The 26,596-nt window shown below is 40.8% G+C and overlaps 1 protein-coding gene across 10 annotated transcripts in view; it reads left to right on the top strand.

The window, feature by feature from the left end:
* EP300 (E1A binding protein p300) overlaps positions 1 to 26,596 on the top strand; it is a 61,730-nt gene that overhangs the window by 21,790 nt on the left and 13,344 nt on the right. For 9 of the 10 annotated variants that reach the window (XM_041416882.1, XM_041416879.1, XM_041416881.1 and 6 more), the window contains 20 exons: positions 3,397 to 3,573; positions 5,708 to 5,969; positions 6,737 to 6,850; positions 7,770 to 8,006; positions 10,473 to 10,566; positions 10,896 to 11,030; positions 11,435 to 11,552; positions 12,023 to 12,197; positions 12,588 to 12,665; positions 13,505 to 13,614; positions 14,134 to 14,289; positions 15,358 to 15,801; positions 16,288 to 16,476; positions 17,381 to 17,537; positions 18,079 to 18,197; positions 19,405 to 19,644; positions 20,196 to 20,284; positions 22,735 to 22,815; positions 24,932 to 24,988; positions 26,409 to 26,486. In XM_041416882.1, the coding sequence (XP_041272816.1) occupies positions 3,397 to 3,573; positions 5,708 to 5,969; positions 6,737 to 6,850; positions 7,770 to 8,006; positions 10,473 to 10,566; positions 10,896 to 11,030; positions 11,435 to 11,552; positions 12,023 to 12,197; positions 12,588 to 12,665; positions 13,505 to 13,614; positions 14,134 to 14,289; positions 15,358 to 15,801; positions 16,288 to 16,476; positions 17,381 to 17,537; positions 18,079 to 18,197; positions 19,405 to 19,644; positions 20,196 to 20,284; positions 22,735 to 22,815; positions 24,932 to 24,988; positions 26,409 to 26,486 (3,110 nt within the window). The remainder of the gene's footprint in view (positions 1 to 3,396; positions 3,574 to 5,707; positions 5,970 to 6,736; positions 6,851 to 7,769; positions 8,007 to 10,472; positions 10,567 to 10,895; positions 11,031 to 11,434; positions 11,553 to 12,022; positions 12,198 to 12,587; positions 12,666 to 13,504; positions 13,615 to 14,133; positions 14,290 to 15,357; positions 15,802 to 16,287; positions 16,477 to 17,380; positions 17,538 to 18,078; positions 18,198 to 19,404; positions 19,645 to 20,195; positions 20,285 to 22,734; positions 22,816 to 24,931; positions 24,989 to 26,408; positions 26,487 to 26,596) is intronic. The other variant, XM_041416883.1, reaches the window with a different exon arrangement.

Here is a 26,596-nt window from a genome sequence, read left to right as displayed (position 1 = left end):
GAAGCTGTGAGGTGAGGGGAGATAAAAAACATTTAGATGAATATGAAGAGAAGTAGGAAGGGCAGTGAAAGAAAGTGGTGGCCTGGAAGAGTAAGTAGAGGTTGTACTTGCTGAGTTGTAGCTATGATTAAGCCATGTATGTTTTTGCATTCTATTGCAGATGAAGCCTTGTACTTCTCTTATGCAGTGGTACTAACACCACCATTCTTTGGCTGGTTCTTCTGCACTTGTTTATCTATCCCCTTCCACAGAAAATTACTGTGCTGATGAACTCTGTGTCAGTCTTTCTGATTGTTGCCTACTGATACAATTATACAGGATTTTGATCTTCATTCTGTCATGAGGCTATACATTTCTTCCTGGTACATGTTTTCTTTTATTCGTGTTTCTCAACATGTCACAGCAAATAACATGAGCATGCTCCTGCTTCTTGCACAGGATCACAAGGCCACCTTGTGCCAGGTGAGAATCTCCCAAATGATGTTTCTCTTGACTCAGTCTAGGGTTGCATGCTGGTGGCTGGTGTCAGGTTAGTCTGTGATGGCAGAACTGAGGGCTTTGCTCTGAGGTTCAGCTGAGGATCTGGCAAGTGTCAGTCTCACTTGGATCAAGTAATGGCTGCTGATTTGTTCAGGGACACCTTGAAGAGGTTTGGTTTTTAGCATCTTAGGTGTCACTTGAGTGTCTGGCTTTGAGTCGGTTTGGTGTGCTTGCCTGTCAACCTGGCCTGAGCTTCTCAAGTCTTTGCCTTTCCTGTAACCTGAAATGGGAAAGTATTTCCCCTGTAAGGAGCAGCTAGGCTGAGATGGGCATGTGGTGTTCTGCTGCCAGGCCCCTTGGCAGAGCAGGGTGAAGGGGGAGGGGAGCCCTGTGTTTCTGCCATGGAGAGAGCCTTGTTGGAGGGGGCTGGTCTTGCACCCCAAGCAGTGCCAGTGGCTGATGCTGCAGAAAGCATCAGGGATCCTTGTGGTGAGCCAACCTGATGAGTAATTTGAAAAAGTCAGAAGCTTCATGTAAAGTTTGTGTTCAGCTTTGTTGCAAATATAAATGTTGATTGGCTTGGTGAAACCTCATCTGTGAGTTTCATTAGAAAGTTGTTTTGGGTGACATAGCAAAAGTGTCCTTTTTAAGTCTAGGTTTGAGTTTCTTACCGTGTAGTCAGGACAGCGCTGGCTCACAAGGCCACAGTTATTCTGAACCCTTTGGTATCAGTGTGTGAAGTCTCCAGTTGTCTGAGTTGGATGTCTTGATTTCTCTCTGTGACACCAAGTTGTGAAAATGTGCCTTCAGCCTTTAATTCTGAATGTTTGGTTTATTTTATAAGGCTGATAGCAGCATAAGTTACAGAAGTCAAATGGGGCTGGTGGTAGTAATAGCCAGCTTGTCTGTGCTTTGGTGTACTCTCACATGCCAACTGACTTTGGGAGCTGTGGTTGTTAATGAACTTGAAAGCCTTGCTCAGAAATTTATGGTTTTGGGGTTGTCCTTGCTTTCAAAACTCTCTCTGGAGTTTTGAAATTCCCTCAAAGTGATAAGGCTATCTTACAGGAAAACATAGCTTGTTTTCTTATGGGACTAATTCTCACTGTCAGGCCCTCACTAAGCCTTGAAAACCTTCTTGTCAATTTGAGGTGGCGGTGACAATGGGGAATATTTCTGAAAGTGTGTTTGCTGACTTCTTATGCTTTTCTTCTCCCTTTGCCTTAAGCTTAACTTGCACATAAGATCTTACTAGTCTGAGGGAGAAGGAGGAAGGCTTTGGGTCTTGCCTGTCCTGGTTTTGGCAGCAACTGCTTCATTGGTCACCATCGGTGGATTCATTGTGGTCGAGACATGGCAGTGGGAAGGAAGGCTTTTAGTTCTGCTTGATCATTACATAGTTTGTTTTTTTGCCATGTGTAGAGATTCTTTTCATTGCTCTCTAATGAATTACTGCTGTGTGATTATGGTTATTGCTTATGTGTGGAGGAGTGGGGCTGTCCTCAAGTGAATTCACTTGTGCATATCAGATGTCTAAAGTGGCAGTTTCTTTACTGAATTTTGTATTCCTTTTCCTGTGGCTTGAGTTTGATCTTGCCTTATTTTGTAAATGCAAATTGAAAGCTATTATAATGGATTGAAGGTTGTTACAGCCTGAAAAAGAGAAGTGTGACTAATTGCATGTAATCTCAGAGCTTGTTGGTTACTTCTAGTGCAGGTTGAAGAAACTTGGTGAGCAGAAATAAGGTGTTTCTGCTAGGGGAGGATGCTTTGAGAATAAATGTAGAAGTGATTAGAAACAGGCCTACCATGGCGTTATGTTCTTCTTTGAATGCAGAAAAATGCTTTGAACCAAAGAGCATCAAGGAGACTGGACATTGTCTAGTCAAATGCTAATGTGAGTTGAAACAGCACAGCTCTTAAACGTATTTTTGTGCCATTGTTTTTGAGTTATGGCTCCTTGAGGATCCTGCCTGAGTAATGGTGAGAACTTGCTAATCTCAAGAAAAATCTCCAGTTTTTCTGGTCCTCTATGTCTAGTTATTTTGGTTCTAGAAGGCCAAATTTCACGTGGCAAATAAATGGGAATGTAAGGAATAGGAAAAAATGTCAGAGGACAAACAACTTCATTGGCAAGATTGAATTGTTCTTTAGGTTCTGGGTGTTCCAAGACAACAAACGGCATATGCTGGTGTGCTAGAACTGTTGAATATGCATGTGGCTTGTATGAAACATGAATCTCTTTCCCCTGTGGGTGAATGGTTCAGTAGATTTGTTTTGTTTGCAGGCTTTCTACCTGTCCTGTCCTTTGACCTCTAGTACTGCAAATGAATTTGTGTGACTGTGAGGTGTTACCTATGACTGTGGTGTATTCTTAAATTGAAAATGTTTGTGTACTGATAATGCAGACATGCATTTTTATGGTTGTCTGGAGATGAGCTGTGGGAGTGCTAGCAGTTGGATAGCATGTTTTTGGGATAAACTGTGCTGATATAAATGAAGATGGTATTTGTCTTCATTTGGAGTCTGTACAAGTGCACAGAGGAGAACTCAAGTCTGGAAGACTTATGTAGTCCATGGTACAAATTTTGCAAAATTTGTAGAATTCACAAAGGTGAAATGAGAAATCTGTTGAAAATGTTTTGTAAAGAAATAATCAGGCCTCTTCTGTCCCGTAAGATCTCAAAGGTTGCTAATTTGGCTTCGTTGTGTTTACAGGAACTGTCTAGTTGAGAAGGTAATGTTGTGTGATGAGTAAATCTGTGAACATGAAGGAGCAGGGGAAGCATGTGGATCAGTGTTGCATTGCAGCCAGCTCATGGCTGTGATAATCTTGCTTCTCTGAAGTATAAATTTGCCTTATACATTGTGAACTTAAACTATCTTACTTGAACATCTTACCATTTTAATTCCTAGATGGGAATGATGAGTAATCCCAGCCCTTATGGTCAGCCCTACAGTCAAAATACTGGGCAGCAGATTGGAGCCAGTGGACTTGGCCCTCAGATGCAGAATAAAGCAGGACTGCAGAATAGCTTACCACAGTTTCCAATGGACAAGAAGCCAGTTCCTGGGGCAGGCATGCCTAACATGGTAAGTAGAATGAAAGGTGTATTCATAAAAATGAGTGGTAAAGAGGAGCAATATGCTCTGGTCTTGCCACATTGTAAGTTTTTTGCGGCTGTATTACCCAGGGTGAATATGTGCTTGGAATCCACGCAGAACACACTTGGTTCAAGCCCTAACACTGATATGAGGGAGAGGGCTGAGTTGTGATTTCTGTGTTGATAAACTGCACCTCTACTCTTTGGCCTTTAAACCCTGTTAACAGGTGAAAATGTAATGGAGCTCCTTAATTGAAATGAGCTTTGTAACCTGTTTAGACACCTCTCCTCTCCTGTCCCATCCTTTCTTTTGCTGTTGCTCTGTTGGGCCCCTTCTCCTCAGAGTATCTCTGTCTGGAGAGTTGTTTTCCTGCTTGTACTTGCTGATGCTTTTGGTAAAGAGAGGTGTCCCTTTTCAAACAGGCTTTACCTGTGCTAGGGCTTAGAAGCCCCAGCTGTGCATTGATTCTTGTGAATTACGGGAACATGCACAGCAGTCCTGGCTGTGCATGTAGTAGCCCTGGTACCTTTCCCTTTTGCCTCCACTCTTATTGCAGCAGGACTTAAGGGGAAGTCAGAATGGTGGGGAAAATGGATGACCCAAGCTTGTAAAGCCAGTGCCTCACCACATGCCTTAACGTTAGATTCCCTGGCTTGAGCTTAAAGCTGGTGCCTCATTTTCAAAGTTTAAATTGGTTAGGGGTATGACATGCAACATGTCTTAGTGGTTTTTTTTTTTTTTCCATATATATATGTGTTTGTTTGTTTTAAATTTAGGAAACAAATTCATTTTTCTGGATATAGCTTGTGTTTCTCCCTGCCTCAAATTTCACTCCCACATACCCCCTGGTAGGGTCTGTCTATTGATCTTACTAACTGTTGCTGAAAAACCATTTCCACTTAACTTTAGTACATTTAAATTAAGAAGAGCTCCATCCTGTGAGTTTTATTTAATTTTTTTTTTAAGTTGAGCGTGAAACATTGGAAGACAAGCAAACGGTCGGTTGTACGAATCAATAAAAAAGCAGCCAAAAGTTGTTCAGAACCCCAGCTGCCAAGTTTGTGTTCAGTGCAGAGCATGTAACTTTTGAAGCTAGTACCCAGCTGAACTTAGGAACTTAAAGTTGTTGCTGTCTCAGCTGCCATTTAGAATGCCAGGCTTCAAACAAGACAGTGATGGTGATATTGGAACATCCACAGACCCTGAGAGCCTGACTAATTGGTGAAGTCACCTTGTAAAATGAAAGGTTAATGCTAGTAATCAAGAGCTATATGGAAACTGGGGTTTAGAAATCAGGTAGTTGGGGTCTAAAGATCTGGAGATCTCCAGAAACATCCTGTAGAACCTGAAGAGTCAATTAGAAGCTAAAGTCTGTTAAACTGTAGCGATACAAGCACCATAGAGTACCTGAGCCTCTCTTATTTGAGTGTTCTTCAAATGTCACCTGAAAGGAATACAAAGAGTTCTGAGCAAATAAATAGAATCAGAGAAGACAAACTAGATGTTGACATACGTGACATTAATTCTGTGGTGTTTATTATGCTGAAGCTGTGCTTCATCTCTAGCAGAGAGTAGGAGATGCTTATTTTGAATGCTTATGTGCAAGTTTGCTGATGGAAAAAGGTTAAAAGCTTCCCAGAACTTGTCTTTCATTCTCCTTTTCTAGGAGCAGTCAACTTGAGATATCTTCTGCTGAGAGGGAAAACCCTTTTCATTTTAAAATGTGCTTTCTTCCATTAATGCAAGAATTGTGGATGCAACTTTTAGCATCCAAAATAAGATTTGAGATCTAAATGCTATTAATATTTTCTGGTTGGTCTAGCACTGCAAATTAACCTGTGAGCATGTGCAAAGGTCTGCTGGCTATTGATAAGGCAAGAGCTAGGACTAATAGAGTGATATGAGGACAAAATTGTGGCTGGCAAGAGAATTGCCAGGACTGTTGCTAAGGGGCATTTTAAATGAGTCCTCCAGAACTACACATAAGTGGGCTGTTTCCTTAATCAGAGAATATAGTAGTAGTTATGTTATTGGACTTTCTCTTGTATTGCTGTTTACTTGCCAAATGAATTATTTTCAGAAATAGATTTATTTCCACGAATTTGTTTTTCACCTTCTTCAGGGCCAGCAGCAGGCTCCCCAGGTGCAGCAAGCTGGGATGGGGCCGGCAGCTTCTCAAGGAATGGGGTCTGGAGCACCGACAGCAGATCCAGAAAAGCGCAAACTCATTCAGCAGCAACTCGTTCTCCTCTTGCACGCTCACAAGTGTCAGCGCCGAGAGCAGGCCAACGGGGAGGTGCGACAGTGCAACCTCCCGCATTGCCGAACCATGAAGAATGTCTTGAACCACATGACACACTGTCAGGCTGGCAAATCTTGCCAAGGTAAGTGGGGGAGTGGTTATGTAAATGTGGTCAACGTTTTAGGGAGGAGAAGGGCTCCGAGAAAGAGATGAACTAGTGGGTGACTTGGGAAATAAGTTAAAGAAATTCTGTCTTATGTGCTTAAGACAGGGAATTGTAAGCAACTTCTGAGCCTCTAAAGTTTAGGCAAGTTAGAGGGGACAAGATACAACAAAGAGATGAGTAAAAATATTTTGCCTAACTTAGTAACTCATGGTAAAATCTTTTAGATTCTGCCTTTTTTTAAAGGTAGACATAAACCAGGAATCTGCAAATAGGAGTCTGTCTGTCTTTCTTAAACTGAAGAGATGAATCTCGAGCAATTCCAAGCCATGAATTTGACTGCTACTGGCACTTGCAACCTCTCTCTGTCCTACTAAAATATAATCTCCCTCTTTGATAGCCTTGTCTGATCTGGATTATGCCAGTTGTTGACAACTCACTTGCTTGGCACAGTCTGCCTGATACCTGAGCTAGATGGAGTTATCCTTTCAGCCATGGAGATGTAGGCTTGGGTGTATCACATGGGGTTTTCGAGTAGGCTTTGGTTGAGCCAATAGTACTAGAAGAAATCTGGCTACGTTTTCAGGGCTAGTTAGTGCTGAACTACTTCAAATAATACTTTATTGACTTCTGTAGATACATGTGTGTGCACTGAGAGAAAATGCTGCTCTCTACCCAGTTCATGATGACCATGTAGAGATACTGGGAGCAGTTTGTAAATGCTTTTCATTTCTTCTCTTTGTCAGTGGCACATTGCGCATCTTCCCGACAAATCATCTCGCACTGGAAGAATTGTACAAGACATGATTGTCCTGTATGTTTGCCCCTCAAAAATGCTGGGGACAAAAGAAATCAGCAATGTAAGTCTACTGGGGAATTCTGTGTGTTGAATATATCATAAAATGCATGTTGCGAGTTAAAATTTCTTGCACCCAGATGGTAGTGGTGATGCTTTCAAACCTGGGAACATGTTAATGTGATTTTTCTCATGTTTTATTCTCAGAGTATTTTTCTACCTCTGATTGCTAGTGTTTATGAAAGCTTTCTAACTTTATTGCATTTTTCTATCAAGAAGAAAAGTAAGGGTGAGCAAATTGTAGCTCTCTCAACCAAATGGTTGGCTTTTCATCGCTGCTTCTTCCAGCTGGACTGTTTCTGGAGACAGATGTGCACACGCACGCACATTGTGTCATTTCACCTCAGTACTTGGTTCTTTTCTTTATTCTTTGTTTGCATCAGATGTCATTTCCCCTTTCTCTTTGTGTCCCCTTGGTCTCCCTGACAAAATGTTTGGCCAGATTTTTGTCATTGTGTTACATGTATGGGGTTTTTTTCCTCCCTACTTCACTGTTAGTAGTACTTTACTGTTAGTACTCTTGTGACTAATGTGAGTTATTTCTTGGCTTAAGAAAACTAAAAAAAAAAAAAACCAAAAAGGGCAGAAAAGGTGTTGCAATGGCTGGTGGAAAACCGTATGTACAGTTCTGCCTTTCACCTCTGTGACATGGTGTGCCTCTGTTTTCAGTTTGAGGCAAGCAGATGTGTTCCAAATACTTAAGAGTGGGATTTCCTCTGAGCAGCCCAAAGGGAAAACAGCATGTTGGATTGGCTGGTCGGGTCAAAATTTGTCTGTCTGTTTCGTGAGAGGCTTTTCAGATCTGCATGCTTCCAGAAGGAGATGTTTCAGTTCAGAGCAGCCAGTGCGCTCTGTCTGTCCCTGTCCTGGTGGGACTCTGGCCGCCTCCTGCACTCCTCTCTAACTCCCTGTGTCTCTCACAGCGCTGCTGGGCGGAGCTGCAGTGGGACTTGCCAATACCGGCTCGGTGGGCGTGGGGCAGCAGACAACGCCCAGCATTAACACTACCAGTCAGATAGACCCCAGCTCCATCGAGAGAGCCTACGCAGCCCTCGGACTGACCTATCAAGGGAACCAGATGCAGACACAGCCCCAGGCTCAAGTGAAGAATCAGCAGCAGGGACAGTCACCCCAGAGCCTGCGCCCTATGAATCCTATGAGTAAGTTTATCTGTTAGTGGTAAAATGCAAACCACAGGCAGTTTCCCCATGCTACATCTAATGCAAATTTTCTCAACCTACTAGCTTAATACTGCTAGATAATTTGCAAAAGGTAGGGCTTTGCGATGTTTTAGACTTGAAATAGCAAGTTCCACTTACTTAGTGGAACGGGAAAATTAGAGGGCCCAGGTGCCCTTCTCCTGGAAAACAAGTTCTCTGGAAAAACTAGTTTCTTTGTAAAAATGATAATTTTTCAAGGCTTTTTTTTTTTTTTTCTTTAAAATTGTACTGTAATGCAAGTTTCAGACTATTGGGGAGTTTTTAATTGGATATGCAGGTATTGGAATGCCAGCATTCAGGGGTACTTCCCTGTCACTCAGATTTCAGCATTTTATATTTGTATCTCAGATACGTAAAGTTTAAGAAATGACAAATAGTAAATGACTGACATCCTCCTTGAATCATGTCATGTGATCTCACATAACTCTAAATTGTCTAAGTGGCTTATAGCAACATTGGAGGACTAGATAACAATTTAAATTCAAAGTGCAGTTAATCAGAACCTGGCTATCAATGGTGTCAAATGAAGTCATCTTTAACCACCAAATCTAAGTTTGATAGTTTGAGATTACATCACAGGACCTTTTCTCACTCTTAGCTGTTCGCTTGAGTTGCATAAGTAGATGTGGCTTTTTTAGCGGAAAAGAGGAAAGAAGAGCTGGTAGTGATTTGTCACAAGCTCATATGGGATTGTAGTGATGGTGCCTGTGTGTCCCATGAAAAGCTTGTGTGCAGAATGAGAGATTGGTCCAGAAGCACACAAACTGCAGCCTGAAACCAACTGCTGCTTTGCTCTGCAAAGGGAATGCTGCTCCTGAGTACTCAGGAAAAGGCTGCTGGCTAGAGTAGACTTGTTAATGGGGTGATTGGCCCTCACAGATTGCATGTGACTTGCTGAAACTTTACTTCTAGTGTACCTTACCTCTGAAAACAGAGTAAAGGGCAAGTGTCCTGAGAGCTTGGTCTTAAAACAATTAGATTTAAATAATATGATTTTCCTATTGTGCCTTAGAGTCTTTTCTGACGCAAAATTATTCTTATTTTTTTATGTATGTGATTATTTATAGACAGTGTTTCGTCTGTGCATTCCTTGCAGAACCGTGGGCATTCTTTGTACAATTGCTAAGAAAATCCAGTGAAATGGGATTGAAAAAGCTCTTGGAGTGTGAAGAACTGCAGCTTAATGTAGGAAGGACAAGCATGGATAGTGTAGATGTAGTTTTCCACCACGTTTGACTGGTTCTGCCTTATTAGGAGTGGGTAGCTAAGGAGGGAATTACAACAAGTGAGATAGGAATTACCAGGTCATGGCCTACAGGACAACAGGGCTAGTTTAGGATAAATAGCAGGATTTGATGAGGACTGGTATGTGAAATGATGCAGTCCTAAGCAGCTCGAACAAATGGTGGACTTTGACAGTTGAAAAAGGGAGAGTTAAGGTAAAGGTTGACTGTTGTCTTGCACACCAGTGTGCTTTCAGTTGCCAAAGTGAATTTGGGAAGAAGAAGAAAAGGACTAAAGGAAAGGAGATTTGGAACAGATTTGTGAAAAATTGGTTAATTGGTTGTGATATTAGGGGTATGTATTAGGCTCAACATACCTAATTTCAGTGAGCTTCTCCTGTGTGCAATTTTGCTTGAAATACAGATTCTGTAGGATTCAAATGTCCTAAATACACATGAAGCTTGGTAATGGTTTTCATGGTACTTGCAACTTCACAAAATGATCTGTTTGGAAGCTTCAGACAGAAATATACTACATTTTTCTTTACTAATTGAGAGGTGACTGTAGTGTGTGAAGAAAACAGGCAGTTTTTATGGTGATTAAGATTGGGTATGATTCAGAACCAGATTTTGTTAGGCAACAAATTAGAGGTGTTTTCTGCAAAGGATTGTCAGATTTTCCTTCTTACAAGCATTTGAGTTAGTTGTAGGATCATTAAGTATGGGGTGAGTGAGAAGGGACCTTGACTGATGTAGGTGGTAGCTGATGTTTTAAGTTTTTGAAGCCATTGTGAATACATATCCCAAGATTCTGAATGAAAAAATATCCAACTTGTAAACAGAAAAGTAGAAGTGTTTGGACTCTTTCATTAGAGAGAGTTACAGGAAAGGACTCTGGAACATAATATTTGCAGCAAGTTGAAATCACATGTTTGCTGATAAGTTCAGGAAGATGTGCAGCGGAGTAATGGGGTTGATGCTTCACTTGGATGTCACCAGTGTTGGGTCTTGGGCTTTTTCTAAGTTTGTAAAAGAAAGAGGGGTGAAGAGAGCAGTGCATAATTAAATTCCCTTTACAAAAGTCCAAGTACTTGAAAGTCTAAACCCTTGTTATTGCTGAACAGTTACTCATTTTGTATGGTAAATGGGCTCTTCATTTTTTTTGTATTCTTCTGTCTTCTAGGTGCAAATCCAATGGGAGTGAATGGAGGAGTAGGGGTTCAACCTCCTAATCTGCTGCCTGACTCAATGTTACATTCAACCATGAATTCTCAAAAGTAAGTTTGAATCCTTTGTACCCCAGTGATTTTGTTTTGATCTCATGGCACTTCTTGCATAAACAGTGGAGTAAATGCCATTGATGGTTATCTCTCCATTTGGATTTTGTAGCTTTTGTTGCAGTTTTCCAAGTCCTTGGGTAGAACAGCATGTACTTTCACTGCGTTGTTTGGTGTGTGTGTGTGCAACTATTTCTGCAGTTTGTCCATTGATTAGGGAATGGCTGAACTAGCACTTTGTCCTAACAGTATTCTAAAAGAGGCTGTGACTGTAAGATGATTAAGCTGGGGCTAGACTTTTGCACTCAATTCTTGCTCTGTTTTTGAAGCCCCATGATGAGTGAAAGCGCCAATGTTGCCAGTTTGGGAGCCATGCCAACAGCTCAACCATCCAATACTGGAATTCGAAAGCAGTGGCATGAAGACATTACTCAGGATCTCCGAAACCACCTTGTTCATAAATTGTGAGTAGCTTATATCAAAACAATCTCCTGTTAGGTGAGCTGCTGCCCCAGAGGTGTATTGGAGGCAAAGGGGTTGCAGAAGGAAGCCTGACTTGCAGAGCTAGAGGGCCAAGGAGTGAGTTTTGTCAGGATGCATGGAGAAGGGAAAGCAGAAACCAAAAGATGGAGCTGCATCTGCTGGTTTGGGGCTGTTGTCTTGGAAGTTTCCCACTCCATGCTCGAAGCATCTACAAGGGCTCAAGCCACCTACAAACATCTACTGCCCCTGGAAGAAGTAGCAGTAGCTGCAGTCTGTCAGCAGATTTGCTTGCTGCTTTGTGTTCAAACCACTGGGGTTCATGCTGGTCTGGAAGCATTCTAATCACTTGCTTGCATTTCTTTAATATTTTTTTCTTCCTGCTCAGAGTCCAAGCCATATTTCCTACTCCTGACCCTGCAGCACTGAAGGATCGACGTATGGAGAATCTGGTGGCATATGCTCGGAAAGTGGAAGGGGATATGTACGAATCAGCAAACAGCAGGGTGAGATGCCATCCTCTGTTGTCTAGTTCTATGTATTTCTACCTTGATCCTGTGCTGATTGGGGAGGAAGAGGAATGAAAGCACAGATCGGACTTCCAAGCTGAGGAAACAAGTGTTTAGGGGCTGCTGGATGGGATCTGGGAACCAAGATCTAGGAACCAAGAACTAGCCTGAGACTTGTCACAGTCCCCTAAAGGCAATGTTGAAGCTCTTCACTGTGATTGTCCCAGAGAAATGGTGGACACAAGATAAATATCTGGTATTGGTCTGATAATTGAGAGCAGTGCCCTTAGCATTGCCCCTTTTTCCCCTCCTGTCTGTCTGACAGTCCCTGCAAAGGGGAAGATGCCTCCCACCCCAAAACAAAATGTGTGTCTAAGGCCACTTTGCAAGTTTGAATCACTGGGACCAGTTGCCTTTTCTTAATGTGTGTCTCATCTTCTTTCTTGGCTTTTATTCCTCCCCAACAGGCAGAGTACTATCACTTACTAGCAGAGAAGATCTACAAGATTCAGAAGGAGTTGGAGGAGAAACGAAGAACCAGGCTGCAGAAGCAAAATATGATCCCAAATGCTCCGGGCATGCCACAAGCTCCCATGAATCAAGGGCCCAATATGGGACAGTCACAGCCAGGAATGTCTGCAAGTAAGAACCTTTGGGTTACTGATCACTTGGTGCAGTAAATCCTGTGTCATTTCAGTAGTCTGGTGACCATTTTGCTGTTCATGGGTACCTGACTTGTTTGTGAGCTACTGTTCATTGTTGTACCTTGATGACATGCTTCAAATTTGTCCCCCGTTTCTGAAAGCTGACTCTTAAGTCAGAGGATATTTCTGTCACTGGAATGTACTTCTATTTTCAAGGAAGTTCTTGAGTTTGCCTCACTTTGAGGACTCTTTAATAATGTTTAGTTACTGTATATATTTACTTTCTTTATACATGAGTTTTAATGTGTAATTCTCACTAAAATGTTTGGTGGATAAATCCTGGTGGTCTTCTGAATAATACTATCTTATTTCAATGTCTTTTTTGCAGATGGTCCTCTTCCTGACCCAACCCTGATACGTGCCAATGTGCCAAACCAGATGATGAATCGCATGCAGGCACAGCCAGGTAAATATTTGAAGAAAATTTGCTACTTTTAAAAGTTTTTAAAGGGATTTTTAAAGTTTTTTAAAGGAATCTTGGATTTGGACAGTTCTTACTGAAGCATCAGAGACCTTGTATCATGTGCAGTTTTTACATTTGGTTAAGAAAATAGCTGTCTATATTGCATAATTCTTACATAACTATATAATAAATATAAAACACTATCTCTAGTAGCATTTTGTCTTGTGATTTTGAGCTGCAAATTAGCTGCTGCTTTGTTAAATAAAGAGCTTGATGCTTTTGGAATTTCTGATCATGTGTGCATAGGATGGTGGGATCAGTCAAACCTGGTGTTCCCAGCCAGCTCAGGTGAGGACATGTTGGTGGCAGAGGGAATGTGGTGAGAATTACTGCTCAGAAAAAAAGGGCAGGACGTTTGTTAGATGTGTTATAGCCAACATGCAAACTACTTGAAGTTAAGATCCAGTTTGAGATTCAATAAATGAATTTCTAATATATAATTAAATAATGCAACTTTCTGTGGAAAGTTGATCTTCAGCAGCAGGTGTGACAATCCGTATTTATCAAGTGTTGCAGTAGTTCTCAAACTTAAGAGTTTTAATAACAGTGGAAACAGATGTCTTGAGGGGGGAAAGGCTGGTCTGTATTCTGAAAGAGTAGGTAACTTGAACACGGTTTAAAATTATTCCACGTAACTAGTTAATAGAAGACAATATTTGATTGAAGGCTGGTTGCTAGAAAGCAAAATTAAAGAAAAAGCATTTCTTCTCCAAATGTTGAATGGTTCCTAAAGATGATTCTAGGCCTTTGTTTACACGTGGTTTTTTGGCACAAATTCACAGGAATGAATCAGTTTGGCCAGATGAACATGCAGCTGTCACCGATGGGACCCCGACAAACCCCTCCTCTTCAGCACCCTGGACAGCTAAGTCAGGCCGGGGCCATGAACCAGGTCAGTGTGCCTTCCCTCCAGGGCTGAGTTCACAGGTTTGCTTCTCTTGTCTGTGGTTTCCATAAAATCAAAAAATAAAAGAAATTTGAAAGTAAATCAAGCATCACTTCTTCATTCTCTTGGCCCTTTGGTTTCTGTCTTTTGCTTCTCCTCTAAGATCTGCCTGATACATAGTAAATCTTTAGATATTTGTGGTAAGAATTGCCTAAAAAATAATTTGAAGTGGCTTTTTGTTGCATTGTTAAAACAAGGAACCAAAATAAATCTTAAGTCACAGTCCCAATCTGAAATCGATATCCTTTTACTTAGCTTTTAAGAGAAATCGTCATAAATTCTGTGTTTTGAGAGGATTTATAAGCAGGCTTTTTACATTGTATCCTACAGATAAGTGGCAAGCATCAACTTCTGCAACAAGATAAATGTTTGGGGGTTTTTTTCTTTTGTTGTTTTCTCTTTTTTGGAAAATGTTATGAAGGTGTATGCACATTGTGTGAAATGAGTTGCTTTCTTTTCCACCAGATGGGATTTCCTTCACGTATGCAGCAACCAGGAGTTGGCCAGCCTTCTGGTCAGAGTCAATTTCTGCAGCAGACTCAGTTCCCTGCTTCTTCCCCGGGAATGAACACAGCGAGCATGCCTATGACTCAGCCTGGCAATCAGACACCAGTATCTCAAGTAAGTTTGTGATTTCTTGACGTGGTGTCAGTGACCTTTGTCATAAACTGGTTATGATTGTTCAGTTTGTAGTAGTGGAGAACAACTTGTTACCTTGAGAGACTTTTAAAATCATAATCAACCAAATTCATTTATCGAGACTTTTCATTTTCCTGGTGTAGCACTGGGAATAGCAAGGGTGAAATATTGTTGACTTGTTCTCAGGCTTAAATTTAGGTGTTAGAGAGGAATTGTTTTAGGTTTTTTTTATGGAGCAAAGAAGAAATTGTGACTCAGCATGCAGTAGTTAAGATTCTCTTGCTGAACAGCGAAGCAGCAGAGCCTGAGAAATCAAGAGGTGGCAGAATAAGTAATAAAAAGGCATGTCTGTCCAGGCCTGTGTTGCTGCCTCTGGGGGATTAAGAGGGTTATCACTACTGAAGATCTGAACTTACAGTCTAGCAGTTTCCTTTCTGTCCTCTCCCTCTCCCTTTTCAGCAAGAACCTTTCAGGCCAGGAAGAAGTAGGGAACGTCAGTTTGCTTCTCATTGATGCTTCTTCCTAGTTTGCAGGCAAGATTATTGTGGAGTTACAGTTTTTTATCTTGACCAATACAATTGTTTTTGTAATTTTATAATGTAGAGTTACAGCTGTACTTATTTGTGATGATAAATTCAGTTTCTAATCTTGGGGGTGGAGGCATGGGTGCACACCAAGTGTTTTTGAATGCAGTTTTTCACTGTGGTGGGACTGAATTGTCCCATATTCAGGATGTACAAATCTGCAGTTTAGAAAGAAATGTTTTGCGAGCTGGGAGTGTAGGTGTGTCATTCTTTAAGTGTATCAACAAGTATAAGTTATTCTATTGAAACTTCTCTAAGAGAGATGAATAAATTATAGAACAGTCTTATGTTTGTGTAGAACAAAATAAATCAAGGAGACCAATTCTGCTTTTGAAAGAGTTTTTAAAAGTGAAGCAGATGGTTTGTCACGTTTTTAAAGTACGCTGTGGGAAAGCAGACATCTGACAGTCATTTCTCTTCCTTTTCTGTTCCATGTCACTGCAAATGTGTACCTGTTTTCCCACAGGCACAAATGACCAGCGCTTCCTGTCCTGTGAACTCTCCTGCAATGGCTCCAGGTTCTCAAGGGAGCCATATTCACTGCCCACCTCTTCCACAGCCTCCCATGCACCAAAACTCTCCTTCTCCGGTACCTAGCCGAACCCCAACCCCTCACCACACGCCCCCAGGCTTGGGATCACAGCAACAGCAGGCGGCAGCAGCTGCTGCCACCGCTGCCCCCACACCTGCTCCTCAGGCAATGCCACCTGGACCGCAGTCCCAAACTATGCACCCCCCTCAAAGGCAGACTCCAACGCCTCCACAGGCACAGCTGCCTCCACAAGTCCAGCCTCCAGTTCCAGTTACCCCTTCTGCAGAGCAACAGCAGCAGCCCTTGTCACAGCAGAGCACGACTGCATCTGTTCCCACACCAACAGCACCGCTGCAACCTCAGCACCCCACAACACCTGTAAGGAAATACTTTATTGTGCTTTCCCTGAAAATGTTCATGTGTAAGGTTTCATTTCAGTTGTGTGCTCCTGGCATGTTTGATATTAAAATAGGGTTTTTTCTATTTGGGAAGTAAACTTTTTCCATCAAGACAAGTCTATAGATCATCTGCTGTTTCCAATGGGAAGTATTTTACAGAATTCTTGTACGTTTTGAAATTCACTTTGAAACATGGGAGAGGTTTTTAGTTACTTATACATATGCATAGTACTTATACAATAGGGGAAACAATGCCATTTTCTGTAGATAAGGCCTTCTAGTGCATGCCTCTGATCCATCTTTTCCAATAGTTGAGGTTGTGGGACCACTGTATTCTTCAGGGAAAACAAGTAGAAGGACTAGAGTGCTTTTAAACTCGGTGGAAATGTAGCATAGGTAAAACATAGATCAGAAAAGGAAAATAGTTTCGTTATAAGCCTGTTTGTGACATGTTTTGTTCCCTCAGCTTTCACAGCCAGCTGTGAGCATTGATGGGCAGGTATCCAACCCCCCATCCACCAGCAGCACAGAGGTGAACTCTCAGCAGACTGTTCCAGAACAGCAGCAGCCACCCTTGCAGGAAGTGAAAATGGAGATTAAAACAGATGAAGGGGAACCAGAACAAACAGAGATGCAAATGGAGGAGAAATCTGAGGTGAGACTGTTGACCAGATGTTGGGTGGAATACCTTCATCTAGTACTGCTGGATACTTTCTGTCATTCCTTTGAGAATTCAGTGAGAGCTGTAGGTGCTACCTGCAGCTGCTGCTGCAGTTTTGATTGTTGTCTTTTGTCATATTCCTGAAGAAGGGTCTGTGTTTTTTGGTGGAATTGTGGCAGTAGAGGTCAGTGGGCACAGAAAGGACCATTAGAATGTGGTTGCTATGAAGCTTTGCTTTGGTAAATGCCAGTGTGAGGCTGCACTCAGGTCAGTCCTACAGCTGTTAAAATAGCAGATAACAGGATGAGGGGAAATGGCTTCAGGTTCTGCCAGGGGAGGTTGAGATTGGATATTAGGAAAAGTTTCTTCGCTGAAAGGGTTATCAAGCATTGGAACAGGCTGCCCAGGGAAGTGGTTGAGTCACCATTCATGGAGGTGTTTAGATGATGTGTAGAGGTGGCACTTTAGGATGTGGGATAGCAGTGGACTGGGTAGTGCCACATTAATATTGAACTTAATCTTAAAGGTCTTTTCCAACCTAAATTATTCTATATGTACATGATGGGCTGCTTTACTGGGCTTTGACAACTTGTCACTGAGGACAGCCAGGAGTGTGGCTGCCAGTCACATCATCCTGGCAGCTCTGCTGTATGAGAGGCTGTTAGAGCTGCCTGAAGAAGTACCCATGTGCCTCCTTGCAGCTCAGAACTCGTTAGCAGCTCATTAATGCTGCTATGCAGTGTTTAAAGATGCATTCTAACACATTTGCTCAAGTTTTAGGTGAGTTTTGACTACAAAGGAGATAGAAGAGTGGGCGGGCAGCATGACAGGTTTAAAGGACAGAAATGTGGATGGGTGGCCAGGAGATTGAAGTGACAGGCTCCAAACTGCTTTCCAGGCTAAAGTAGAACCAGTCGTGGAGGAATGTAAACCAGACCCAATGGAGCAAGAAGAGAAGAAACCTGAAATTAAGGCTGAAGTACCAGAGGGGGAAGAAAGACCTACTACTCCAGCAACTCAATCTTCTCCAGCAGCTGGGCAGTCTAAGAAAAAAAGTAAGCAGAAAGACTGTTTTTACTTAAATTCACTGCATCTCCCTAGAGAAATCTCTGCAGAGGAAAAAAACCTGGGCTTTCCTTTTTGGTACTTAGTGGATTATGTGGTACTTATATGGATTGTTCCTTGTGGCTTTTGGACAAAAATATCTAATAATACATGTGCTTATAATTGGCTTTGGGCAAGTTCTTTAAGCCTTTAGAATTAGACACTAAGCCATAGTAAAATTGTCAATACAATGGAGATTTGAAATACTCAGTTACAGATTCTCTAGACAATTTTTTTTCTCGGGGCCTCCAAGAGGGGATGTATCTGGAATGTGAACCATCTCTACTCATCAATGTCATCTTATGATCGCCTTTTCTTCAGGTGATCATTTTAATATCCTCCTCGGGACTCAGTGTTGCAGAGGATAAACAAGCCATGCTTAAGTGCCTTAAACCCACTGTCTGTCTTTTTCCACAGACATCACATTTTTCTAGCAGGTTTCTTCCTTCCAGCCGTTTCTGCTATCTTTCTAATGTTGATTGTTTTCCAAAGTTTTCAAGCCAGAAGAGTTGCGGCAGGCACTTATGCCAACACTGGAGGCACTTTACCGTCAGGATCCGGAGTCTCTTCCATTTCGACAGCCTGTGGATCCCCAACTACTAGGAATTCCTGTGAGTGTCTTAGCAAGATAATTTCCTGGTTTTAATTCAAAACTGCTGTCTTGTGACATACCTGTTTGAGAGCAGCTTACATCTGTCTCCTTAACATCTTCATATTGATGTGTTTGGAGAGGTTTAACTTAGGCAGTGGAACATACAAGGTCTGACTTAGGGAAGTTTGTTTGGTTCTGTGTTCCTTTTACTAAATAAGCAGATATAGCATGCACTGGAATGATTTACCAACAGAACCCCAGGGCTGTATGACCTTTTTATGGTTGTTGCTTCATGTTGTGATGCTCTTATTGCTGAATTTCATAATTGTTCCTCATCATGTGTAAATCTTTTCTAAAGATGTGGGAAATTAGGCAGATAAAACCCACTTAAAATGTCCATTAGTGATTGTTATTTGTTATAGGAAAGGAAGAAACAATTTAAGTTAGAGGTTTGTTTACATTAAATTTTCTGCTTGTTTTAGAATTGTCTTGAGAAGACAACTATCATTCAGAGATCTGTGTTTTTAAACTCTCTGAATTGACCACACAAGTTTACAAAATATAAACAAATACGTAGATGAAGAAGTCCTTTTTAGGTGTTTCAGGCAGTGTTTTTTGCCTGAAAGAGTTATTTGCTATTGGTGTGGGGGGTTTAAGGCAGATGCTGCAAAATGTGAAGGCCTCCTCTATTACAAGCATTTATACACTTGCTAATATTGTTAACAAGCTTTCAATTGACTGTCATTCTGCAGACTTTTGTAGATGTTGCACTGTAATCAATGGTGGATTGGAAAAAGGCATTCTTTAGAGGAGACATAGAATTATCATAGAATAAAGTTATTTTTGTTAGGTTTTCTGGGCTACTGAAAACAGTCACTTTATATTAATGTTCTTGTGTAAGTCTTTGGATCACTATGGCTGCAAAAACATTTGCATTTTCTACTATTTGTAGTACTTGTTTTCCTGATTAAAATTAGAGTGACTTGATGTCATTAGTTGTGAATGAGCAACAGCACCTGAGAAATAAAGGAATAATGAGAAGAAAGCACTGGGGAACTATATGGTATTACTTAGGGATTGCATTCTGTGTGTCACAAGCAGTTTGACAATCAAGTCAGGGAGGAACCTGTTTTTCTTGATGAGAATTTATAGGCTGAGAATGCACATGCTGTCATGTTACAACATAGTTCTCTAGGAGGGTTTTGATGTGCTGCCTTTTCTTGCAGGATTATTTTGACATAGTGAAGAACCCCATGGATCTTTCTACTATCAAGAGAAAGCTGGACACAGGACAGTATCAGGAGCCATGGCAGTATGTAGATGACATCTGGCTCATGTTCAATAATGCCTGGTTGTATAACCGCAAAACATCCCGGGTATACAAGTACTGTTCCAAACTGGCAGAGGTGTTTGAGCAAGAAATTGACCCAGTTATGCAGAGCCTTGGTTATTGCTGTGGAAGAAAGGTAAGAAAGTAAACATCTTTAGTCTGTTTCTTGCTTCCTTGAATTGAAGGGGTAAAATATAGCAGTTGCAGTTGTTATCAGTTACAGTGTGTCAACCATTTCTGAAGTTGACCAAGATTTAGCAATCCTGAATAATTGAATTTGAGCATTTTGTGGATCTTCTAATTCTATCTAGTCCTTAAATAATCTATTTGTATGTAAGCCCTTGGGGGAAAAAAAGTCAGCAACAGAGGGCTTATTTTGTTTAGGACAAACTTTTGCTATTGCAAATTAAACAGGTGTGGTTTTATTCCTTCAGAAGTTCTGTATTTCACTGTATATTGAAATTCTCTTTCCCTTGTTTTGATGTGCTTTCTGTCTTTGGAGAAGAGTTAACTTGAGAATAACACCCCACTCAAGGTCTTTTGTGACTAGCACTTTGTACACTTTGCTGTACACAGAGATCTGTGCACAGAGAAAGGTGGAAGTGTTCACTGTCTGGGTCACATTTGCTTCCCATGGAGAGCAAGTGAAAATGTGTGAGTACTAAGGGAACCCATTCCTCTTTGCAGTTGGAGTTCTCGCCACAGACTTTGTGTTGCTATGGCAAACAGCTATGCACCATCCCTCGAGATGCCACTTACTACAGTTACCAGAACAGGTAAGGAAAACTCAGCTGGTGCAGTTTTGTGCATGCTGCAATCAATCTGTTATAGGCATGCATGTATTTACATAGACACCCTCTTTATATGTGTACACCTTTATGTTTTACGATAAAATTTTTTGCTGGAAGTGCTCTTGAATAGTTTGCCTTGTGTGCTAATAATTATTTCTTTGAGCAAAAGTTCACTGCAGCCTTTGCTCTTCCCTCCCTTGTTTGCAAAAATGTGATGTCTTACTACATTTTGTTCCTGCATTTAATTAAATCTTCAATTACCTACAAGTCATATGTACAAGTCTGTTGCTTTTACTTCCTACTGTGCAGCAGTGTTTTTCATGCAGAACACTGAGCAGACTATGAAGAAAGTGTATTAATGCTCATAATACATATTGGTTTTGGGAAGTCTTTGGTTTTTCTTGTGATTTTAATGCCCAAGAGCATTACTTAATTCTGTATTGCACATCTTAACTGGAAGATCTGTGTGTTCAGATCTTCAGCAGATTGAGGCTTGCTTTTTCTCACAAAGTTTCTTAAAGGGAATTGTCTTGGCAGTAGCTCTCAGTAGCTCTGTAAAATGCTGGCCCTTCTACAGCTCTTTTGAGTATCCTTTTTTACTTGGGGTTTATTAAAGGATTTAAACTTACTTGACTTCTGAAAGGATGTTTCTTGCTAGTCATCTCTGAAGGTCATCTCAGGGGGAATGAGGCAGGAAGAAACAGGCAAACACAGATTTTAACATTCCCAATTCCCTTGCCTGTCATCAGAATGAACCTGTTAGAGCAGAGAATTGTTTAACTCCAAGATCCATCAATTTATTTAGTTCCTGCTCTTCCTTCATTCCAAAACCTCAAACAAACAATAAAAACAGCCCCAAAACAAACCAGAATGACAAAAACACAAAAGATTTTACCTGAAAGCCAAAATTTTCCAAGAATTTTAGTTTCTTTAAGCACCTGGTCAGATGAAAGCAATCAAGGATTATACAAGTTACATCTTAGCCTTTTAAAACTTCATCAAGGTTTATAGCAGCAAATTGTGGATTTTAAGCTTCTCCTACTTCTTCAGTCCTGTAATACCCCACAATAGCTACTGCAGTTTTAGACTTGCATGTAGAGTAGAGCTTGTCATGTCATGTCAGTGTCTTCTGCTTATGTTTGTCTATAGGCAAATACTAGATGAACCAAAAGACTATTGTTCAGGAATCTGACATTTGACATGTTTGCAAATGTTAGAAGGGAATGTTTGCATTGTAACAGGTGCCTACGTGTGCCTTGTGGAGTACATCATATATACAGATGCACGTATCTATAGATTGAAATGTATAATTCCAGAAGTACTGTTCTCTGCATTATCTCAGATGAAAACTGGAAAAGGAGGTTGAGACTTGTCTTTTTAGCCCAACAGTTGCTAATAACATAGATTAGTGTGGCTTTGTAATGAACTTGTTTGAGTTTTTTTATTTCTATTTTTAGCTTTTTTGTGCACTCAATTAGCATGCCTTATAATGGAGAAGCCACAGCTTCAGAACATTTTTGAAGGCTAGGGTAGAATCTTGAATTAATCTCTATTTTATTGAAGTACAAATGAAATCTTTCTCTGTAATGCTTGCTGTAGTGATGGCTGGACTGTTCTGTATGCAGACTGGGCTATGGCAGAGTCATATCCATGTAGAGCATTATGTGTCTAGTTAATGTTAGTTAACTTGGATTTTGACAGTTCTATTAGTCTGTAAGAATTTTAAGGACAGATTTTATTGTTCCTAAAGTTTCTGGTATTTAGCTTTTCCTTTCAACTGGGAGAGAATTCTGTGACCTTTTAGCATTTATACATTTAAGATGGAAGACTACCTCTCTTCCATTGATCTCCTGCAGATCCTCCTCCCAACAGAACTGCTGTGCTGATGTACAAGTCAGAGTAGCAGTTCCTCCTTCCTTCTGCTCTTTCCCCTGTCTCATTTTAATTCTTTGCTGTACGTGGCATGGATTATTAAAATGAAGAGGGTATGGGTATGCTAAAATGGAATACTCTAATTTGTTTTTATCGTTTGCTGCTTGTGAACCCATTTGAGAGATTTAATGCTAATCTGTGCTTTGCCTTGGCTTTCTGCTTTGTGTTGTCTTGTCTTGCTTCTATGTTTTTGTTTTTGTCCTGCAAACTCCCATTTCTTTGTTTGTGTGTGTGTTATTTTTTTTTAATTTCTCCTTCATGCTTGTCATTGTCTGCACTTGGCTTTGATTGCGCAAAAAAAAATCCAAACCAAAAATCCAAACCAACCAAACACAATGTGGGGCCCATAAATCTGCATCATTGAATATCCTTGTCGCCGTTGATGACCTGCTCTCTGCTCCTGTCCCTTCCTTGGCCTGCTGTGATTGGTGGCTCCGTTGCTTGACTTGGGCTGTGTTGTGTGGACGGAGCAGTTCACCCAAATATGGCCTTCTTGCTGACAGGTATCATTTCTGTGAGAAGTGCTTCAACGAAATCCAAGGGGAGAGCGTTTCTCTGGGAGATGACCCATCACAACCTCAAACGTGAGTTATTTGTGTTTGCTTGGGCTGTGCTTTCGTGAGCTGTACCATGGCCTACAGTGCCTTCTGTAGGCAAGAGGGGTTCAGCTCTAGATTTTTAGGCTTAGTAGAAGGTGGATGCATCCTTCATAAAAGCCTGGACTTGTGCTTGTCTTTTTAACCTGGACTGACTGAACTAGTGAAAAATAAGCACTTAGTGCTTAAAATTGCAACTGTACCAATAGAAAGGAAAGAAGAAAATGGCTTTTTCCCTGAAAAAAAAGTGGAAGTATTCTACTGCAGAAAAATAACCATGCCTGCAGGCAAGCGTGTGACAGACATAGCTTGAAATATCAAATGTACCATTTTCTTTATACCCTAGCTATGCCATTAAACTTGTATTCAACATCAGGTTGTTTTTCATCCAAACCAGAAGCAGGCAACCTCCTTTTGCCATACAAATATTTCACTAGAGGAATGCCATCTGCCTATGGGGAATGCTGTGCAGTAGTTGAAGACACAATAAAAGGCTGTGCATAGATTTTACCATGTTAGTGGCAAATTGTTGTCACAGTCTCTCATTTTGCTGTATTCTCCTCATACCTTTCCTCAAAAAGATCTTGAAACAGATTTTTTCGAGACTAAGGAAGTCCTTGAGGGATAAATGAGAGCCAAGCAGTTACTCTTTGAGCTATTCAAGAAATCCCTTTGGAGGAAGGCAGTGCAACAACCCTGCAGGTAGAAAAACATGAGGAATTCAGGAAAAGTCTAAAGCCAGAGGGAGAGTTGTTCAAGTTGGTAATTGGACAAACTGAGTTAACTTTCATTTTGAACCAGATCCTGGATGCACTAATGGATGCATACAGAGCAGTACTGGAAGTATCTGTTTGGGCTTGGGATGATGTACTGAAAGAGGGGAGGTTGGGCTTAGATACAAGGAAGTTCTTCACTATGAAGATGGTGAGGTACTGGAAGAGATGGCACAAAGAAGTTCTGGATGCCCCATCACTGGAAGTGTTAAAGGACAGGGTGGATGGAACTCTGAACTACTTGGTTTAGTGGAAGGTGTTCCTGACAGTGGCAGGGGGTGATGATCTCTTAAGGTCCCTGCCAGCCCAAACCGTCCTAGGATTCTGTGACCTACCTTTCTGGAAGGAAAAAGGAAGAAATAATGTTGTGTGCTGGTCAGTACAATGGGCCATTTCATGTCCTGTGGATAGATGGATTGCTATTCTACTAGAAGCAAAGATGCAAAATTTATTCAATATAGAGTCATAGAGTACATAATAGGAATATACATGGTGGGTCCTGTTTAAGTTCCATGCACCATATTATAAGAATAGTTTGAGGTAGTTGAGATATTTAACTTCATCATTTATTTTATAAGGAGCTTCAAGTATTCTGCAGGTGGCATGATTCAGAATAAATACTGAAATAAGAAGAGATAGGAAGGTTAATTAATCTCATGCAAGTTGGAGTGAGTCTGTCATTGCTTCTCAGGGAGGGACATACTGATCTTCTCATGTTATGTAGAACATTCTTTGGGGTAAATTCTCAAAAATTTGAGTATTGTATGTTCTGAACCAGGTCGTTTAAAACTTCTGTCAAAAAGTTGAAATTTTGGGCCTTGAAACTGATGTAGAGAAGGTAGAAATAATGTATAGTAGTGGCTGGGCTGGGGTTGCAGGGTTTGGAAGCTGAAATTTATCCTTTGAAGTTGATGTAGGAGGAGGGCTAGGGGAACGTGAAAGAAGATAACCTACCTTTCTCAGTAATCAAAGATAATTGGAATTCTGCCTCCAGAATATGAGAGGCATATAAAGTAGTCTTTTCACCATTAAATACCGATCAGACCTATCCAAAACTTGAATTGTCAGCAAGCTTTAATATTCATCCTGTAGTAAAACTGAGTAAGGGAACAGTGTTGCTCTCTACAAGAGAAAAATGTTTTCCACAGACAAAGTGGAGTGGCATACACTTCAGTTGTCTGTCACTGTGTAAAATAGAATTACTTTCTTTGTAGTGCCAGTGAGTGTATAAAACCTCTGCTTCTAAGTTTTGTCTTGGTTTGTGGATAGGTGTTGCATGAATGTTTGTTGTCTTGTGTTAAAACTGAGTTTTATTGCCTGTTTCTCCATAGCACAATAAACAAAGAACAGTTTTCAAAAAGGAAAAATGATACACTGGATCCTGAGCTGTAAGTATTGCTGTCACTCTTTGAATGATCCTCATTTTATTATAAATACTTTGTAAGATACCTGTTATTCACTCACCATCAGCTTTGTCTTTGAATGTTTTCAATTTCATGTAGCTCTGTTAGTTGGTAGGGGCTGCTCAGTAATCAGCAGATCTGGCATTCAGTGCTGAGAACGCAAGCCACTGTGGCTGTGCTTGAGAAACACTGACACTGGATGTATGGGCTGAAATGACTCCATTTTGTTGTCTTGCATGTAGGTTCAACAGAAGGATGATAGCTCTGCTTTGAAACTTTGTTGTGGTGAATGGTCAGGTCTCAGAACTGATTTGAGTCATTGGGTAGTAGCTCTTAGTGCTGTTGCTGTTGGTAGTTGCTGCATTTTACAGGCAGCTGTAGTAGAAGGAAAAGTTGTTATATTTTGAATCAGCCAGTTATTCTGTACTGCTCTGAAAGCAGAACTGTAGTCATTCACTAACATTAAGATGATGGTGACTCAGCTGCTTTTCTTGATATTCCTGAGCAGTTTTTTTGAAGCTGCTTTACAGGGTCCTGCTTCATACACCTATGCTGCTATTTTGCAGACATTATCTCAGTTCTCAAATGAATGAGGAAAAAGGATATTTATTGTTTCCACACCATCCTTCTAAAGGCACAAGGGTCAGCCAGTTCTTCTGTTTTACAAGGGCTGTGGGAAGGAGAGAATAGTAGCTTGATTCATAACTTGTCTTTCCCTTTGTTAAAGTGAAGATAGAATATAAGGCTAACTTACAGTGTGATACCACACGCTCTACATAGATTACCACTATTCATTCAAAGTCTCAAACTTTTAGACAGGCATGTTTAAAAGGAGTCAGATTGTCCCAATACCTGAAGCAGCCTTAGGTATTTTGGATTATATTAACCAACATATGAGAACTAAACCATGTGATGTATCTTAGTTGTCCTTAAATCTCTGCTAATTTTCTGAAGGTGACTTCAGTATTTGCTTCTGGTTCTTCCTTCCCACCTTTCTGCATTGTATTTGCAATATACTCCAGGGTTCAAGCATAGTAGGGCATATTAACAGCCAAGTATTTCACCTGGTTCTTCCTTTCTGACATGTTTGAATCCATTTTCCTCTACTCTTTATAGCAACAAGCAGTTCACAGATTTTATCCTTAAAAGGGCTTCACTTAAAAAATGAGTGGATGGTGGTAAGACAAGCAAATGGTAATCAAGTGTCCCTGCATAGTCTGCCTGACTTGAGCTGGCAGGTTGTTAATTTGTTCTGAAGGCTCTTCTCAGCATAGATGTTCCCTCTGTGTTAAATAGACTCCAAGGCCTAAATGCTAGAAGTGCTCTAATGAAATACTACAAAATACACAAGCAAGCAATGATACTACTAACCTTTGCTTCCCTTTGCCTTTTTTGCCTTGTACAGATTTGTTGAATGTATAGAGTGCGGAAGAAAAATGCACCAGATCTGTGTTCTTCATAATGAGATAATCTGGCCTTCTGGGTGAGGAATTTCTCCTTATTAAGTAGATAGCATGTTAACTATTCGGTAGAGCTCATGCATAAACTTCCTTATATTGGTTACATTTAAAAGCCTGTTTAATGGAAGAGGTT

This window comes from Onychostruthus taczanowskii, unplaced genomic scaffold (assembly GCF_017590055.1).
Source record: "Onychostruthus taczanowskii isolate IOZ18803 unplaced genomic scaffold, ASM1759005v1 scaffold53, whole genome shotgun sequence".
Classification (NCBI taxonomy): Eukaryota; Metazoa; Chordata; class Aves; order Passeriformes; family Passeridae; genus Onychostruthus; species Onychostruthus taczanowskii.
The sequence above is the reverse complement of the archived record's forward strand: the minus strand, read 5'-3'. Positions and strand labels throughout refer to the sequence as shown.